The sequence below is a fragment of the Pleurodeles waltl genome, chromosome 12 (assembly GCF_031143425.1).
Source record: "Pleurodeles waltl isolate 20211129_DDA chromosome 12, aPleWal1.hap1.20221129, whole genome shotgun sequence".
In the NCBI taxonomy this organism is placed as follows: Eukaryota; Metazoa; Chordata; class Amphibia; order Caudata; family Salamandridae; genus Pleurodeles; species Pleurodeles waltl.
This window is the reverse complement of record NC_090451.1, coordinates 274,678,107-274,696,628: the sequence shown is the minus strand read 5'-3', so window position 1 is coordinate 274,696,628 and position 18,522 is coordinate 274,678,107. Positions and strand designations below refer to the sequence as shown.

The 18,522-nt window shown below is 48.6% G+C and overlaps 1 protein-coding gene across 1 annotated transcript in view; it reads right to left on the bottom strand.

Annotated features, from left to right (window-relative positions):
• Positions 1-18,522, bottom strand: part of AMFR (autocrine motility factor receptor) — a 487,879-nt gene that overhangs the window by 28,522 nt on the left and 440,835 nt on the right. The window contains exon 13 of the mRNA XM_069215844.1: positions 9,593-9,777. Coding sequence (XP_069071945.1) covers positions 9,593-9,777 — 185 coding nt within the window. The remainder of the gene's footprint in view (positions 1-9,592; positions 9,778-18,522) is intronic.

The following is an 18,522-nucleotide window of genomic DNA, read 5'->3' as shown; positions in this document are numbered from 1 at the left end:
GGCGCATCGTTTGAGAGAGCAACGAATGACGGCGATAAAAATTATTCGATCCCCGTCCGGGAGAGAGGCCTGCACGAGGGACCAGATTGCGGAGGCTTTTGCAGAGTTCTATCGGGGGTTATACGCGGCAGAGGTGAGGGACAAGGGGGCCCTAGACTTATTCTTAGAAGGTATAGCTATCACCACTCTTGGTGAGAAGGAGGCGTCCAAACTGGATCAACCGATAAGGTTGGAAGAGGTTATATCGGCGATCTCTCGCCTAAGGGCTGGGAAATCCCCAGGTCCGGACGGGTTTACAGCATTATTCTACAAGACTTTCTCTGCGGAACTTGCCCCGCTTTTGGTAAGGCTTTTTAATTCCTTCCGGACATCGGGAGCTTTGACGCCCAGTATGTTAGACGCTACCATTGCAGTTATACATAAACCGGGCAAAGATCCGGAGCAGTGTGCCTCGTATAGGCCGATCTCACTACTGAATATTGATGCCAAGCTATTCACTGGGATTCTTGCTCACCGCCTTAATTTTTACAGGCCAGGCCTTGTTGACCCGGACCCAGTCGGGCTTTATTCCAACCCGACAATGTAGTGACAATACAAAGCATCTTCTGCATTTGTTAGATAAACTAGATCGATTGCGAAGGGAAGCGCTTTTCCTTTCTATTGATGCAGAGAAGGCGTCTGATAGGGTCCATTGGCCATATCTTTTTCGGGTGCTGGAGCATTTTGGTTTGGGCCCAGGGTTCAGGTCTTGGGTCCGCAGTGCCTACCGATCTCCCAGAGCGGCGGTTCGTGTTGATGGAGTACTTTCTCTGCCGTTGCCGGTTGGGCGGGGGACTAGGCAGGGGTGCCTGCTCTCGCCCCTCTTGTTTGCGTTATATATGGAGCCCCTCGCGCAGCGACTACGGGACAGCCCCTTGGTATCTGGAGTGAAATTCTGTGGGGACCGCCACCTCATTACCCTGTATGCGGATGATGTAATCCTCACCCTTTAGGAGCCTGCGATCTCACTACCGGCGCTTATGGAGATAATAACTGGGTTTAGCCAGGTTTCCGGATTCCAGGTGAATATGCAGAACTCCCAGGTCCTTGGTCTGTCGGTTGGCTCGGATCATGAGGCAACCTTGAGAGCTAGATACCCCTTTCTTCGCAGCTTTCCTACTTAGGGGTAGAATTGGCGACTTCGGCTGCCAAGACAGCGAGCCTGAATTACACGAAGTTGGTGCAGGAGGTGCGGCGGGAGTTGGAGTCGTGGGGTAGACATAGATTGTCTTGGTTGGGCAGGGTGGCGGCGGTGAAGATGACAATTATACTGCGTATACTGTATGTGTTTCAGGCGCTTCCGCTGACTCCACCTCCTCGGACGATATCTACTCTTCAATCGGCGGTTCTGAAATTCGTGTGAGAGGGTAGGCCGCTGCGTCTCCAGCGGCAGGTTTTATACCGCCCTAAGAGCGGGGGAGGCCTAGCGGTTCCCTGTCTTTTGCGATACTTCCAGGCGACACAACTGCGCTTTCTTTTAGAGTGGAGTCGCCCACTTACTGAGAAACACTGGTGCTTCATGGACCAGGCGGTGGCGGGCTCTCATATTTGGAAGGAGCCTTGGCTCCGGCGTCGGCATAGAGTGAGAGGCCTTTATTCTTCCCCGATTACGGGAGCAACGTTACGCATATGGGACACGGTGGCTTGTCGATTGGGGTCGACGACCTTCCCGTCCCTGATGACCCCCATAGGCGCAAACCCTGATTTTGAGCCGGGACTTTGTTTGGAAGGTCTAGGGCGCAGGCATGAGGGGGGTTGCAAGCGGGTGGGAAGTCTTTTTGATGACCAGGGGGTAATGTCCTTCGACCAGATGCAGGAGGCGTACGGCCTGTTGGAGGCAGATAGGCTGATGTATTACCAGATAAGGCACTGGGCTCTCCAGCCGGCTAACAGAGCATTAATAGAGAGACCACTTACGCCGTTTGAGAAATGGCTGTTGCTCAAGAAGGACGACAAAAGAGTCATCTCAGAACTATATCATCTCTTGCAGGGGGAGAAGCGCCTGCCTAGGTCAAAGGGACAGTTAAGATAGGAGAGAGAGATGGGGAGGGAATTTTCGGATGAGGAGTGGGACAGCATATTCTATAGGATCCACCACACAGCCTATAATGCAGCAGGGACTGAGACCTCATATAAAGTAGCTTCCTACTGGTACTACACCCCAGCTCGGATACACGAATGGGATCCTGTTAAGACCGATCTTTGTTGGAGGGGGTGTGGAGCCACAGGTACACTTGTGCATCTACTTTGGCACTGCCCCAAGCTTCATCACTATTGGGCAAGCATTATAAATGATATAGATGCAGCGTTCCATACCAAGGTCCCTAGATTCCCATTGTACATTTTGTTGGGGTTGCCTAACCCCCTTACCTTTCCCTTGAGATCATTAAAAGGGAGGCAGATGGCTCTGGCATTTAACGCAGCGTTACAGCTGATCCTGGCGTTGTGGGGTACGGATAGACTTCTGACGCGTGTCTCCTGGCTTCAGAAGCTGTGGTTTATCCTCGGCATGGAGAAACTCACCCTAGCCTCTCAGCAGCGGGTGGGAGAAATGAGTGAATTATGGAAGCCTTTTCTTCACATCCTGTCCGCTAAATTCACTGAGCGGACGTGTCCGGCCTACTCGAGAGTCTTGAGGCTCACTTGAATGTGGGTTAGACTGTAGTAGAAAAGCTGTGGGAGAGGGTTGCAATTAGGGGGTGAGAATTAAGAGTGGGGGAGTGGCAAGAATTTGCAATGACACGGGTGCTGGAAGGGAAGCATTGTTGGTATGTGTTTGTTTTTGTGTTGATAAGGGGCCTCATGAGGAGATCTTGCAGGCTGCAGCATATATTGGGCGTTATCTGGTTGTGCGCTAGATCGTGAGGGAGGGGTGGGTGGTGATGCCCTCTTGGGCATAGTCCGAGAATATAGGGAGGGCCTTTACCTTGCGTTCTGAGCTTTTATGGCATGATTCTTATTTTACGGCCTTGTGATGTGACTTTTGTTTCTGTATGTTTACTTGTTTAAAATAATAAACAGATTTGATCCATAAAAGGTTTAGTCCTGCTAATGTAAAACATGAGGGCTTGTTTAGCATCCAAAGTATGGAGAGAGAGTTCCACAACAGAATCAGGTTGTGGGAAAAAAGACAGGGAGTTGAATGGACTGGTTAAGGTGGAAATGAGAGACCACGTAGGGAGGATTTGTGGGTTGGTGGAGAGGACAAACATCCCTGTGGAGCTGGAAAAAAAAAGGGTTCTTCCTAAGTTTGTGCCAGAAGCTCACTGACATGTCTGAGTGAAGTGACAGCAATTATAAATGCCACCTTCCAAGATAGGAATTGAAAGGGGCAGGAATGGAGAGGCTAAAGGAGAGGACCCATCATTCTTGTCAAGAAAATGTAGAGGGGCCAAGTGGGGGCAGGTGGAACCCGAGGAGGGATGACCCTCTTAAGACCCTCCATGAAATCTTTGATCACTGGAATTATGAAGAGTGAAATGTGTTGTCTTTTCTGATGGTAAGCAGTCACAAAAGCTAAGATCAGCCATATAGAAGTGAATGCTCAACCCCAACACTTGCAAGTGTAGCAGGTAGCAGACAATATCTAGTGGGTTGATGCGGTTTGAGATAGTAACACACTAATCCTTTCCACTTGGTACCATCACATGCATAGGTGGTAGGTCTGTGTGCTTCCTTGAGGCAGAAGGTTAAGGTACCCAATCTCTAGGACCTAAGGAGCCAATCACAAGACTGAAGACCTGGGATCCGGGTGCTCGATTTCCCCATGGTTCTGCATGGGAAGGTCTGGTTTGTTGGGGAGACTCTGATGCAGAACCATTGAGAGTTCGAGCAGAGTCGTGAACAAGGGTTGGCAAGCCCAGGTGGGAGCCACCATACAGTAATGAGGGTGAGAGACATCTGCTGAAGCCTCCGAACCACAAACAGGAGTAGTGGGAGAGGAGGAAAAACATAGGCAAATATCCCTGAGCAGCTCATCTAAAGTGCATTGCCCCTGGACTGTGGGTTTGGAAACCTGAAAGTGAGCTTGGGCATTTGGTGTTTTCTTCTGTAGCTAATGGGTCTATCTCCAGAAAGCCCCACTGGTGGAAGTACTGGCGAAGGGTTTGTGGGTAGAGTTCCACTTGTGCATTCTGCGGAAGAGTTTGGCGAAGTTGTCCACTTCCGGGAGGTACTCAGTTAGCAGATGGATCTTGTGACGGAGAGCCCACCCCTAAATGCTCTTGCCTAGTTAAGAGGGCTAAGGAGAATGGGTGCCTCCTTGCTTCTGAAGATATTACATGACTGTTATGTTGTCTGTCTTGATGAGGACTACCTTGTGATTCAGATGGGGAAGGAAGGCTTTCAGTGCAAGGTGTACAGCTAGTAGTTGCAGGTAACTGATATGGAGGCCCTGATAACTGGGTTCCGACTAGCCTTGGACAGTCAGTTCCTGTAAGTGCGTGCCCCATCTTGTAAGGAAGGCATCCATTGTAATGGTCTTCTGCAGAACTGGGTCGAGAAAAGGCAGTACCTACAACTGGTTACTGGTGTTCCACCACTCGAGAGAGCGACAAGTTTGTCGGCTGACCAACAATAGATCGGTCCAATGACTGTCTGCTTGAGACCACTGGAGCGGTAAGTTCTCCTGCAATGGAAGCATGTGATACCTGGCATGAGGTACTATGGAAATGCATGAGGCCTTCATGCAGAGGAGGTAGGCTGTCCTTACCGTGACTTGTTGGTCTAACTAGAAAACAGCAATGAGTGTCCTGAAAATATTGCATCCTGGCAATGTTTGGGTAAGCCATGCCAACCTCTCATTTAAGGACTGCACCCTGGTAGGGTTGGATCTGAAGGGGTTTGAGGTGAGATTTTGAGACTTTACTAGTAAAGCCTAGTTCATAAAGTAGGTTGATGGTGACACAAGCGTGTGTGCAGCGTTTCTGACAGTGTCGCTTTTGATGAGCCAGTCATACAGATAGGGGAAAACACGGATGAAGCCCTGTCTGCACAGGTGAGCAGCCCACCACCGCGAGGCACTTGGTGGGCACCCTGGGGCAGTGGTGACTCCGAACAGGAGCACCTTGAATTGGTAATTCCGTACGCTAACAGCAAATCTGAAGTACCGGCGATGTGCCACATGGATTGGAATGTAGAAATAGGCATCCTTGAGGAAGAGTGCGACCATGAAGTAGAGTTTTGTAGTAGTGGAAAAACATCCTAAACAGTAACCATTTAAAAGTGGCAGAGAGAGTGTATTCGTTAAGGGGCGTGAGGACCAAAATTGGTCTGAGGAACCGATCCTTTTTGGGGATACTTGGGGACAATGGTAAGCTGTGGAGGTTTCTGGGGAGGTGGGCTAGGAGCCTTCATAAAAAGGAGTACGGCAAAAGGAGCTGTGATTATCAAGCTTTTGAATGGCACCCTTTGTCTTTACCGTTTATGTATTCTTTTTAATTTTTTTCTAGCATCTGGTCAATTTGTGGACTCAATAGGTGTTGACCATTGAACGGCAAGCTGAATAAATTTTGCTGGACCAACGGCTTAAAGCCAAAGATACGGAGCCAGGCATGCCTACACAGAAGGACACTGGCGCAGATTCCCCTCGCAGCAGTGTCCAAGCCATCAAGAGAGCAACGCATGGTGGTATTAGACATTTTCTTCCTCTCAGAAGCAATCTTGTAACACTGAATCCTATGCTCCTATGGGAGATGTTAGAGGAGCTCCTCTATCTCATCCCAGTGGGCATTGTTATACTTACAGAGCAGGCCCACAGAACTGGCAATTCGCCAGTGGTTGGCAGACTTTGAAGCCACCCTTTTCCCCCACTGTCTATGCATTTACTCGCCTTACCTTGTGGAGGATAATCTCCAGTAGCTAGGGAGTTAGCCCTCTTATGGACAGTAGCAACTATCAGGGAGTCAGGTGGGAGCTGCCCCCATATGTGTAATTGATCAGTAGGGGACACCTCCTTCTTGTCCAGAAAAATATCAAGGGTGCGACTGTGCATATCCCTGACCATGGGGATGTACTGGGTGGAGCGGTGAGTGGAGGTAAAGGTTTTGAAAAGGAAGTCCTCCTCCAAAGGATCTGTACGGAGATCTACCTAATGATAGGTGGCAGTCCTACCAATCAGCTCGTGGTATGAGGGGGAATCATTAGAAGGGTGAGGGGGGTTCATGCAGGGCACAAACCTGGATCAGTATTCCCTGGTGTGTCAGCATCATATGAATTCCAAGTATCTCCCCATGGAGTTGTATCAAAGGTATCCCCTCTCTCCTGTTCCCCCACGTTTGAGTGTGGAGATCCCTGAGACATGTAAGGATGGGGTTAACAGGGGGAGGAGGGTGAAGAAGAAAGTAAGTGCAGTGAAAAGGGGTGAGGTGGAGGAGGAGAAAAGGGCCAAGGTCGTGTCTCCGCCTTTTTGTGGTGCTTGAAGAAGGGGGTGTGGGGGAGTAGTCTAAAGCATTCTCAAAGGATAGCTAACGCTTGGAGGGTTCAGCGCCAGACCCCAGAGGGCGGACTACGATCTGGTCCATACATGTGTGTATGACTAGATGTTTCTGCCTGGCATCCATCACCCCTTGCAGCTTATGGAGGATCGGTTTGACAGCATCTGAACCAAGGCCGGTTTTCGATGTCGGACCCGAGATTCTCAGCTCCTAGGCAAATTTCCATGCCAAAGAGGTTGACTCTGATGGGTGGGTCAGCGCAGACTGTGGTGGGCTTGACGGTTTCTTGGCTGTTGAGCCGAAGCTTGGTGTTACATCTGAAGGTGGTGGTGGTTAGTGCTGACCATGACCCAAAGGCAGTGTTGGCCCAGCAGCCGATCTCTGATGCTGCAGAGGGGCAGGACGATCTTTATGCTGGGTCTGCTCGATATGTGAGCAATGGCAAGGAAAGTCTTCACTCACAGCAGTCTGCGCCAGAAGAAAATCCTCGCTCTCCATATCCAATCTGGAGTTGTCGTTGGGTGAGAAAGTCATCTAATCTGCTGCGAATGGTTGAGGGCCACGTTCCTCTATTGAGGTCCTCTGTGCTGAAGACGTCCAGTGTGTCATCGCTGGTCCTACGCAAAATCTTTAGACGCAAGGCCGACAGTTGCATCCTCTTGGAGCAGAAGGAGCGGCACGCCTCGCTTGCGACCTCAGTCTGTTTGGGAGACAGACACAAATTACAGACCTGATGGAGGTCGGTCCAAGGGATTATTGCATGGCAGCGAGGACAATAATGAAATGGCGTCCATTCCATCACTGTCAAGAAATGGTGGAGAGATGTGGAAAGGAGATGGAAGGAGGTCACGAAGGGCGAAGGCCCAGGTGGGCCGAATTCAACTTGAAAGACACGCAGCAAAATTTGAGCCGTCGACCTGAGATGAGAAACAAATGGAAAACCCGTTCAATACCAATATGGATGGAGGGGAGGAACTGTGGAAAACCAAAGAAAGCCCCGCGCCTGTGTGGAACCAGAGCACAAGAGCACACGTACGAACCAGACAGATGAAAAAAACCAAAAACAACAATCTAACATTGGAATCAATGACCATGGTTGTTACCAGCAGAAAAATAACTTCCACACATTTGGGCCCAATACAAGATGTCAGGATTATGCACAGCATGTGTTATCTACAGCCACACATGCCTTGAACTTAAGAGTCACAGTAAAGCCAACCACTGTTAAGCAATGAGTGGGCTGCAAGTTCTTGTATAGTCGTAGTAAGCCCACAATTTGTTCTGCAACCAGTCAGCTTGGGCTGTCTAGATGGATCAACTTAAAAATAATGGACCAACATTCACACATGACGCCATATTTAGGAAGAGCATTTATTATAGTAGTTTTTCTATGTTTACAAAGCAAGACATTTCAGTTAGAGCTCCAAACACATTGCAACATTCTCTTAAGCAAGTAATACCTTGCAGATCGCACTACGATGCCACTGTGCAGCCACATCACCTTAAGGACACTAATTCTACTGGCTGCACTATAACATCAAGCACTGCAAGCTCACATACATGAGCCATGTCACTAAGAAATTACAAGGAAGACAGCAAAGCTGTAAAAGATGCTGATGGCATTGGCACACCTGGACATGGCAACAGAACAGTCAGCCTGAACATTGCAACAGGCACACTGGCATCAAGTGGACAAGTGATGGTACACTTGTTCATTGCACAGGCAAAGAAAAAAGAAAACAATTGGCAAAGCCAAAAATAAATAAAAAAGCAAAAGCTGGAAATAAACAAAAGGAACCAACTAGAAGTGAGGTAGCTGGTTGACCAGTAAAAGAACAAGAGGCAGTGGTGGTCTACAACAGACATATTAACCACAACTCAATTCCATTTCCCCAGTGGACCCACCCCATTTCATGCCAAGGCTCAGTTGTCATAAGAGCACCAAAATTAGGACAAGCAGGAAAAGCAACAGAGGTGAAAGGAGAAACAGCTTCAAATCGAACCAGAAACAGGAAGTCTCAATGCAGACAGGTTCTTCATTGCATTTAGAAGCCTCTTAGGATCTTAAAATGTTCCCCATCATCAACATGACTCTTTGATTAATCCCAAAGTCCGCAATGCATAGGGTGCTAGGGTGTTACAGTGTCCACTAAGCAAAGGTCACAATGAAAGTGAAAAGAGGACTGGAAGTCATGCACGCATAAATACTACAAAAGATTTAAATATTATGAAAGCCATTTTAGCTTTAAGAAAACAAATCTGCACGAAATGCCTAAGGTACCAAAGTGATGGAAGTTATGCACGTCTAGTACGGCTGACCACAATGCATACAAAGCCCCCTTTAAATATCTACCACACTTCTTGACTGCATAATGAACATGTGCTTGTGGCAACAATACACTATCCATGTTATGAGGAATGTCTGATGGTAGGAGGATGTGGTTTGAGCATATGGCACCACAGCTATGACAAGCTTTGAAATATGACAGGGAGGAGGGCATGCACTGTAGGCAGATACATTTAACTTCAGAATGTAAGCATCGAGCATCTCCCCCCCCCGCCACACACAACAGCTTCCACCTCTCTCAAGAGTTGGTGTGTAATGTGGAGGGGGGTGGCCGGAGACTAACTCTTGTCAGTGGTAGTGCCTTCTAAAAGAGGAAGGAAATGGTAAGGTATGAACATGCCATCACTCGCATGGAAAATAAATTAATAAAGTGGGCTGACCCAGAAATTACTGAAGCAGGCGGACCCATTTCCCTCTACTGTATACTGTGTTCAGGGAAGGCAAAGTGTAAATGACAGATGAACAGACCAGTGGATAAAGAGGGCTGAGCCAAATCTCCACGTTTAAATTCATTATTTTTTTTTTTTTTTTTAAACAAATGGTCTGGGCTAATGGCAGACCAAATACTACACCATCGCAAAATCGAGAGAAGCAGATACCCCAAAAGCAGATGCTATTTTATAGCTCTGTAGAGGGAGAGGAGAGCCATATTTATCCCCACGATGCTTCTCCCATAGGGAGTCATGGGTTTACAGCAGCAGAACAAAAAGTATAACAATTTGAAGTGAAGTGCAGAAATGTTAGAACAAGAGACATGATACACTCATCATACCTTCTAGCTTGCTGCACCAAGTCTTCTTTCCGTTGTACTAGCATTCTCTGTCTTTCTTCAGCTGATTTAGAGAAGCGACTTCCTCGTACCTCAGCGTCACGCATTTCACCTAGTGGTGGCTCACTTTCATTGTATTCTTCCACTTCCTCTACGCCAGAAGTAAGATCAAGTGGAATTCTATCAGTCTGTCACAAAAGGGAAAAAAAAACAATATGTTGAAGCAGTTCACAAGATTACCGGATAACAGTGTGTCTGAAGCATCCTGGTACTAGTAAAATCGGCTTGTCATTTGCTTTGATCCAATAAAAGGTACACACTCTGGACGAATCATTTTGAAATTGACTTTATAAGCATTTTTTCCTGACGAAACTACAAGTGCATAATTACCAACACAAAGAAACGGGGCTGGAAAAGTTCTCTGCATGGTAAGAGACATGTACCCCCTGCCATGAGTGCCCAACTGGACTGTTGTCTGGATCCTGAATGCTGATTTATTGTCATAGGCGAACATGGATCATGTGTGTGTGCCATGACATACGCCTGTATCACAGATTGTGATCCTGTTGGACCGGGAGGAGTGCCCAAAGCGCTACCCACACAGTAGCGCATGGTCGTGGCAGGATACCATGTAGTGAGCGGTAATTGTGAACAAGACCTGTAAGGAAATGCCTCCTTGGCATGGTTACCCCCTGACGTTTTGCCTTTGCTGATGCCAAGTTATGATTTGAAAGTGTGCTGAGGCCTGCTAACCAGGCCCCAGCACCAGTGTTCTTTCCCTAACCTGTACCTTTGTTCCCACAATTGGCACACCCTGGCATCCAGGTAAGTCCCTTGTAACGGGTACCCCTGATACCAAGGGCCCTGATGCCAGGGAAGGTCTCTAAGGGCTGCAGCATGACTTATGCCACCCTGGAAACCCCTCACACAGCACAGACACACTGCTTGCCAGCTTGTGTGTGCTGGTGGGGATAAAATGACTAAGTTGACATGGCACTCCCCTCAGGGTGCCATGCCAACCTCACACTGCCTACAGATATAGATAAGTCACCCCTCTAGCAGGCCTTGCAGCCCTAAGGCAGGGTGCACTATACCATAGGTGAGGGCATAAGTTTAATTTAGTTTATACATTTTTATAAAGCGCATAGCTACCCTAGGGCATCCCAGCGCTAAAGGTACAGAGAAATCCAAGACACATGAAAAGACACAACTAATGACTAAAAAGAATGGTTTTCAGTTTCTTCCTAAAAAAGGATTCAGAAGGTTCATGGCGAAGCTCAGAAGGTAAGGCATTCCAAAGATGGGCAGCCTTGATAGTAAAGGAGTTTCCGCCCCATGCTCTATGGACACGGGGATATGAATCTGCCGGGCTAAAGAAGATGTAAGGTGTCTTCGAGGGGCGTGAATATAAATGTGTTAAGTGAGCACTATGCCCCTACAGTGTCTAAGCAAAACCTTGGACATTGTAAGTGCAGGATAGCCATAAGAGTATATGGTCTGGGAGTCTGTCATACACGAACTCCACAGCACCATAATGGCTACACTGAAAACTGTGAAGTTTGGTATCAAACTTCTCAGCACAATAAATGCACACTGATGTCAGTGTACATTTTATTGTAACATACACCCCAGAGGGCACCTTAGAGGTGCCCCCTGAAAACTTAACCGACTACCAGTGTAGGCTGACTAGTTTTAGCAGCCTGCCACACACCAGACATGTTGCTGGCCACATGGGGAGAGTGCCTTTGTCACTCTGTGGCTAGTAACAAAACCTGTACTGGGTGGAGGTGCTTCTCACCTCCCCCTGCAGGAACTGTAATACCTGGCGGTGAGCCTCAAAGGCTCACCCCCTTTGTTACAGCACCCCAGGGCACTCCAGCTAGTGGAGTTGCCCGCCCCCTCCGGCCACGGCCCCACTTTTGGCGGCAAGGCCGGAGGAGATAATGAGAAAAACAAGGAGGAGTCACTGGCCAGTCAGGTCAGCCCCTAAGGTGTCCTGAGCTGAGGTGACTGACTTTTAGAAATCCTCCATCTTGCAGATGGAGGTTTCCCCCAATAGGGATAGGGATGTGCCCCCCTCCCCTCAGGGAGGAGGCACAAAGAGGGTGTAGCCACCCTCAGGGCTAGTAGCCATTGGCTACTAACCCCCCAGACCTAAACACACCCCTAAATTGAGTATTTAGGGGCTCCCAGAACACAGCAAGATAGATTCCTGCAACCTAAGACGAAGAAGGACTGCTGAGCTGAAAAACCTGCAGAGAAGACGGAGACACCAACTGCTTTGGCCCCAGCTCTACCGGCCTGTCTCCCCACTTCAAAAGAACTGCTCCAGTGACGCGTTCCACAGGGTCCAGCAACCTCTGAAGCCTCAGAGGACTACCCTGCATCTAGAAGGACCAAGAACTCCCGAGGACAGCGGCTCAGCTCCACAAAGACTGCAACTTTGCAACAAAGAAGCAACTTTGAAAGAACACACGTTTCCCGCCGGAAGCGTGAGACTTTGCACTCTGATCCCGACGCCCCCAGCTCAAGTTGTGGAGAACAAACACTACAGGGAGGACTCCCTGGCGACTGCGAGCCCGTGAGTAGCCAGAGTTGACCCCCTTGAGCCCCCACAGCAGAGGGAATCCAAAGGCTCCCCATGACCGCGACTGCCTGCTTCTAAGAACCCGACGCCTGGTAAGGACACTGCACCCGCAGCCCCCAGGACCTGAAGGATCCAACCTCCAGTGCAGGAGCGACCCCCAGGTGGCCCTCTCCCTTGCCCAGGTGGTGGCTACCCCGAGGAGCCCCCCCCTTGCCTGCCTGCATCGCTGAAGAGACCCCTTGGTCTCCCATTAAACCCCAAATGCGAACCCGATGCCTGTTTGCACACTGCACCCGGCCGCCCCCATGCCGCTGAGGGTGTACTTTCTGTGCTGACTTGTGTCCCCCCCCGGTGCCCTACAAAACCCCCCCTGGTCTGCCCTCCGAAGACGCGGGTACTTACCTGCTGGCAGACTGGAACCGGGGTACCCCCTTCTCCATTGAAGCCTATGTGTTTTGGGCACCACTTTGACCTCTGCACCTGACCAGCCCTGAGCTGCTGGTGTGCTAACTTTGGGGTTGCTCTGAACCCCCAACGGTGGGCTACCTTGGACCCAAACCTGAACCCCGTAGTTGGTTTACTTACCTGCAAAACTAACACACACTTACCTCCCCCAGGAACTGTTGAAAATTGCACTGTCTAGTTTTAAAATAGCTTATTGCCATTTGTGTGAAAACTGTATATGCTATTTTGCTAATTCAAAGTTCCTAAAGTTCCTAAGTGAAATACCTTTCATTTAAAGTATTGTTTGTAAATCTTGAACCTGTGGTTCTTAAAATAACCTAAGAAAAGATATTTTTCTATATAAAAACCTATTGGCCTGGAATTGTCTTTGAGTGTGTTCCCCATTTATTGCCTGTGTGTGTACAACAAATGCTTAACACTACCCTCGGATAAGCCTACTGCTCGACCACACTACCACAAAATAGAGCATTAGAATTATCTCTTTTTGCCACTATCTTACCTCTAAGGGGAACCCTTGGACTCTGTGCATGCTATTTCTTACTTTGAAATAGTACATACAGAGCCAACTTCCTACATGTGTCGATTGTTGCTCCTAAATATTGTTGTATTTGGCACGATTGCAGATGTGATTTTTGGTAGTTTATAGAGAACCCTAGTTTGTGTAGGGTTTCTATGACGTATTGTGTGTGTAGAAGACACTGTTTCTGAGTGCTGGTTTTTATTAACCAATCGTCTAAGTAAGGGAATACGTGCATGTGCTGTCTCCTGATGTGAGCGGCTACTACTGCAAGGCATTTTGTGAATACCCTTGGGGCTGTTGTTATCCCGAATGGTAACACCTTGAATTGGTAATGCACGCCTTGAATTACAAACCTTAAGTATTTCCTGTGGGAAGGATGTATGGGTATGTGGAAATAAGCATCCTTGAGATCTAATGTTGACATGTAGTCTTGTTTTTTGAGCAAGGGAATCACGTCTTGAAGTGTCACCATGTGAAAGTGATCTGATTTGATGTAAAGATTTAGTGTTCTGAGGTCTAATATGGGTCTCAGAGTTTTGTCTTTCTTTGGAATTAGGAAATACAGGGAGTAGACACCTGTTCCTTTTTGATGGTCAGGCACTAGTTCTATTGCTTGTTTTTGTAACAATGCTTGGACTTCTAGTTGTAACAGGTCTAAGTGTTGTTTGGACATATTGTGTGCTATTGGAGGCATATCTGGTGGCAATTGTAGGAATTCTATGCAATAACCATGTTGGATAATGGCTAGGACCCATGCGTCCGTAGTTATGTGTTCCCAGTTGTGGTAATATGCTGTAAGTCTCCCCCTTACTGGTGTTGAGTGGTGGGGGTTTGTGACATTGAAGTCACTGTTTGGTTTGTGGGGTTTTTGGGCTCTGGAATTTCCCTCTTGGTTTAGGGAATTGTCCACCCTTATATTGTCTTCGAAAACCTCCTCTCTGATACTGGCCCTGATTTGTGGGTCTGACTTGTGAGGTTGAAGGCTCTGTGGTTTGGGAACGAAATCCCCCCCTAAAGTGCGGCTTTCTAAAAGTGCCTCTGCTCTGTGGGAAGTAGAGCGCGCCCATGGCTTTAGCCGTGTCCGTGTCTTTTTTGAGTTTTTCTATTGCCGTATTGACCTTCGGCCCAAACAATTGTTGTTGGTTGAACGGCATATTCAGCACAGCCTGCTGGATTTCTGGCTTAAATCCTGAGCTCCGTAACCATGCGTGCCTACGAATGGTTACTGCAGTGTTCACAGTCCTTGCCGCCGTGTCTGGGGAGTCCATAGCCGACCTTATTTGGTTGTTAGAAATAGTTTGACCTTCCTCAACAACCTGTTGGGCATGTTTTGGTACTCTTTGGGAAGGTGTTGAATGAGATGTTGCATTTCATCCCAATGTGCCCTGTCGTATCGAGCCAGTAGAGCCTGAGAATTGGCAATCCGCCATTGATTGGCTGCCTGTGCTGCCACCCTTTTGCCTGATGCATCGAATTTCCGACTTTCCTTGTCGGGCAGTGGTGCGTCTCCTGAAGATTGGGAGTTTGCCCTCTTTCTGGCTGCTCCCACTACCACCGAATCAGGAGTTAATTGTTGAGTGATAAACACAGGGTCCGTTGGGGGAGGTTTATATTTCTTCCCCACCCTAGGCGTGATGGCTCTGCCTTTTACTGGGTCCTGGAACACTTGTTTGGCGTGTTTTAACATGCCTGGCAGCATTGGCAAGCTTTGGTATGAGCTGTGAGTAGATGACAAGGTGTTTAACAAAAAGGCGTCCTCTATGGGCTCTGCATGCATTACTACATTATGAAATGTAGCTGCCCTTGAAACCACCTGCATATATGCAGTGCTGTCCTCTGGTGGTGACGGCCTTGCCGGGTAGCAATCGGGACTATTGTCTGAGACCGGTGCATCATACATGTTCCATGCATCCGGGTCATCTTGGGTCATCCCTGTGTGTGTCAGTGACTGCATCATTGGTGGCGTTGCTACCGGGGACAGTTGTGGCGAATGTAATGGAGATTGCTGTGGCGAGAACCTTGGTGGTGTTTTCTCTTAGCCACTTTCGCTTTTGGCTGCATTTCTGTCTCATGGAATGCAAGCTTCCTCTTGATTTTTATTGGAGGAAGAGTTTGAATTTTCCCCGTCCTTTTGTATATGTAACCTCCTCTGGGTATGGTCTGGCTCTCCCATGCCCAGTTCTTGTTCAAATCTGTGCCCTTGCAACTGAGTTGAAAGGCCCTGCTCTTCTGTATAGGAGCCTGGTTTCGGCTCCGAGGCTGCATGTTTCGGCACCAAAGCGTTTTGTACAGTCTTTTTTGGCTCTGAGGAAACCTTCTTGACTTTAGGGGTGCCGAACTCGCGGTGCCGAGATGGTTCGGAGCCGGTATCTCGACCGGAGTTGGATGTCTTCAGCTGCTGGGAGGCCTTTTACGGTGCCGATGTTTGGTCACCGTGTTTTCGGGTTAAGACATGGCCTGTTGGCGGTGGCATCCGCTTGGCCTTCATGATCTTTGAGTGAGTCTTTGCCGGGGCTGGTTTACTCACAGTTTCTTGCTGCGTCTTCGGCTGCTCACTTTCAGACTTGTCCGAGTCCGAATCTTGAATGGAGAACCTCTCCTCTTCCTCCACGTCGATCTGCTCGGCCTGTGTCGACGCCATCTGGAGTCTTCGAGCTCTTCGATCTCGTAGTGTTTTCTTGGATCGAAATGCCCGACAGGCCTCGCAAGTATCCTGTCTGTGTTCTGGGGATAAACACAGATTACAGACAAAGGGGGTCATTCTGACCCCGGCAGGTGGCGGTCGCCGCCCGCCTGGCGGGAACCGCCATTTGACCGCTCTGCGGTCAAAAGACCGCTGGCGGCATTCCGACCTTCCCGCTGGGCCAGCGGGCGCTAACACTGTTAGCGCCCGCCGGCCCAGCGGGAAGGGGGCCTGCAACATTGAAGCCGGCTCCGAATGGAGCCGGCAGTGTTGCAGGTGTGCGACGGGTGCAGTTGCACCCGTCGCGCTTTTCACTGTCTGCTAGGCAGACAGTGAAAAGCAGGCTGGGGCCCTGTTAGGGAGCCCCTGCACTGCCCATGCCAGTGGCATGGGCAGTGCAGGGGCCCCCAGGGGCCCCAGGACATCCGTTCCCGCCAGCCTCTTCCTGGTGGTGTAAACCGTCAGAAAAAGGCTGGCGGGAAGGGGGTCAGAATCCCCTGGGCAGCGCTGCTTGCAGCGCTGCCCTGGCGGATTCGCCCAGCCGGGGGAAATCCGGCGGGAAACCGCCAGACCCGGTTTTCTGACCGCGGCTTTACCGCCACGGTCAGAATGGGCTAGGAAGCACCGCCAGCCTGTTGGCGGTGCTTCCGTCATCCGCGGCCCTGGCGGTCTTTGACCGCCAGGGTCGGAATGATTCCCAAAGTGTTGGTCTGTATAATGATACTTTGCGTGGCAGTTGGGGCAGAAGCAGAAGGGGGTCCGGTCCATGAGGTTTGAAGATGGACGCGGTCGGGCCGACCAGGCCCCGCTGGAGAGTGGAAGCCCCGAAAGGCCACCGCAGCGCTTCTTTCTTCGGTGTCGATGTGCTAACACTAAACCGGTACCGAGTGCTAACACTAAACCGGTACCGAGCGCAAACAATACCGTTGATTTTTCTGATAACTAACTAACTTTCCCGAATCGAAATACGGAGCGAAGAGGAACACGTCCAAACCCGATGGCGGAAAGAAAACAATCTAAGATGGAGTTGACGCCCATGCGCAATGGAGCCGAAAGGGAGGAGTCCCTCGATCTTGTGACTCGAAAAGACTTCTTCGAAGAAAAACAACTTGTAACACTCCGAGCCCAAGACTAGATGGCAGGATAATGCACAGCATGTGTATCTGCAGCTACACATGCCATTGAACATATATATATATGTATATATATATATATATGGCGCAAATCACAAACCAGGTGTTGGTCTGTATAGGGAAACTTCGCGTGGCACAGAGGGCAGAATCAAAATGGAGTCCGATCCATCAGGTTTCCACGCAGTAGGCCCGAACCGGCCCGAATCGAGCGCACGTGCCCAGAAGGGCAAAATCTAGATTCTGACGGTACTATCGTTTCGAGGCTATATGGAAAACGTGATTGAAACAATACCGCCGATTAAGTACGTTTTCTAAGGTTTTCTGATTCGAAATCTCGTAGCGAGGGGAAACACTTCCAAACCAGACAGTGGAAAGAAAACAATCTAACAATGGAGTTGATGCCCATGCGCACTGTAACCGAGAGGAGAAGTCACTCGATCCAGTGACTCCGAAAAGACTTCTTCGAAGAAAAACAACTTTTAACACTCCGAGCCCAACACTAGATGTTGGAAGAGTTATGCATAGCATATGAATCTGCAGCTACACATGCCATCGAACATATATATTTATTTAAAAAAAACAAAGGTTAAAGTGACATTACAGTTCAGTGAAAATGTTAGTTTAAACATAACATTTTAAACTAAAAAGCACAATGCGGCTCCCCATACACTGCTGTGGGACTCCTGCTGGCTCTCGCATGATTGCGGAAACAACAGAAATATATATATATTTGTTTAAATTAACCTTACGAGAGGTCAAGGATCAAATCCCAGTATCCTGAAAAGACAGGCACAACATCTCTTTCATATTGTGGCCAGTCAATCGGAGCTCGAGCTACTGTGGATGTGAGGTGACCAACGGGAAAAATAAAGCGCCCTGGGCCAATGAGATTGCTCTATTATTTTAAGCTGCATGATCAGTTGCTGAACCTTAATTTCTCAAAAACTACTGAACATATTTACATTCTATCACAAACAGCACGCATCCTGTGCCAAGATCAAGTTTTCTGCCAAATTTGGTGTAATTCCGTTAAGCTGTTTTCACCGTTATCATTCAGTTTTACAAAGGAAAACTGCATTGATATATGGCTTTTTTGGACCCCCATTTTTTCCTCCCTCAGACGCTGCTTGACCGATCACATCAAAACTTTCCAAGAAGAAGTTGAGGTGGATTATTTTTGTTTAAAGTGTCGTGAAAATTTTTAAAACAACACCAACGTTATTAGAAAACTAAAAAACACTCTTCCTGTTGTAACTAGGTCCTAACTATAACCAGACAGTGACAACTGCCACTGTGTAATATATATGTATTTATATATTTTCAATGGGGAAAAATTCAAAGGTTAAAGAGATCTTATAGTTAGGTGAAAATATCCGTATCTGTACCCCTTTCAGCACTGCTCTATCTCTGTACTGTACTCCACCCAGGCACACACACATCTAAGTGCAGAGTCACTCCTCCTGCCCTGTGCAGCACTCCACCTTATACAGCCTAGGGTGAGTTAAGCACACAGCAGTGGAACTCTAAAAAGGTGAGTGAGCCTAT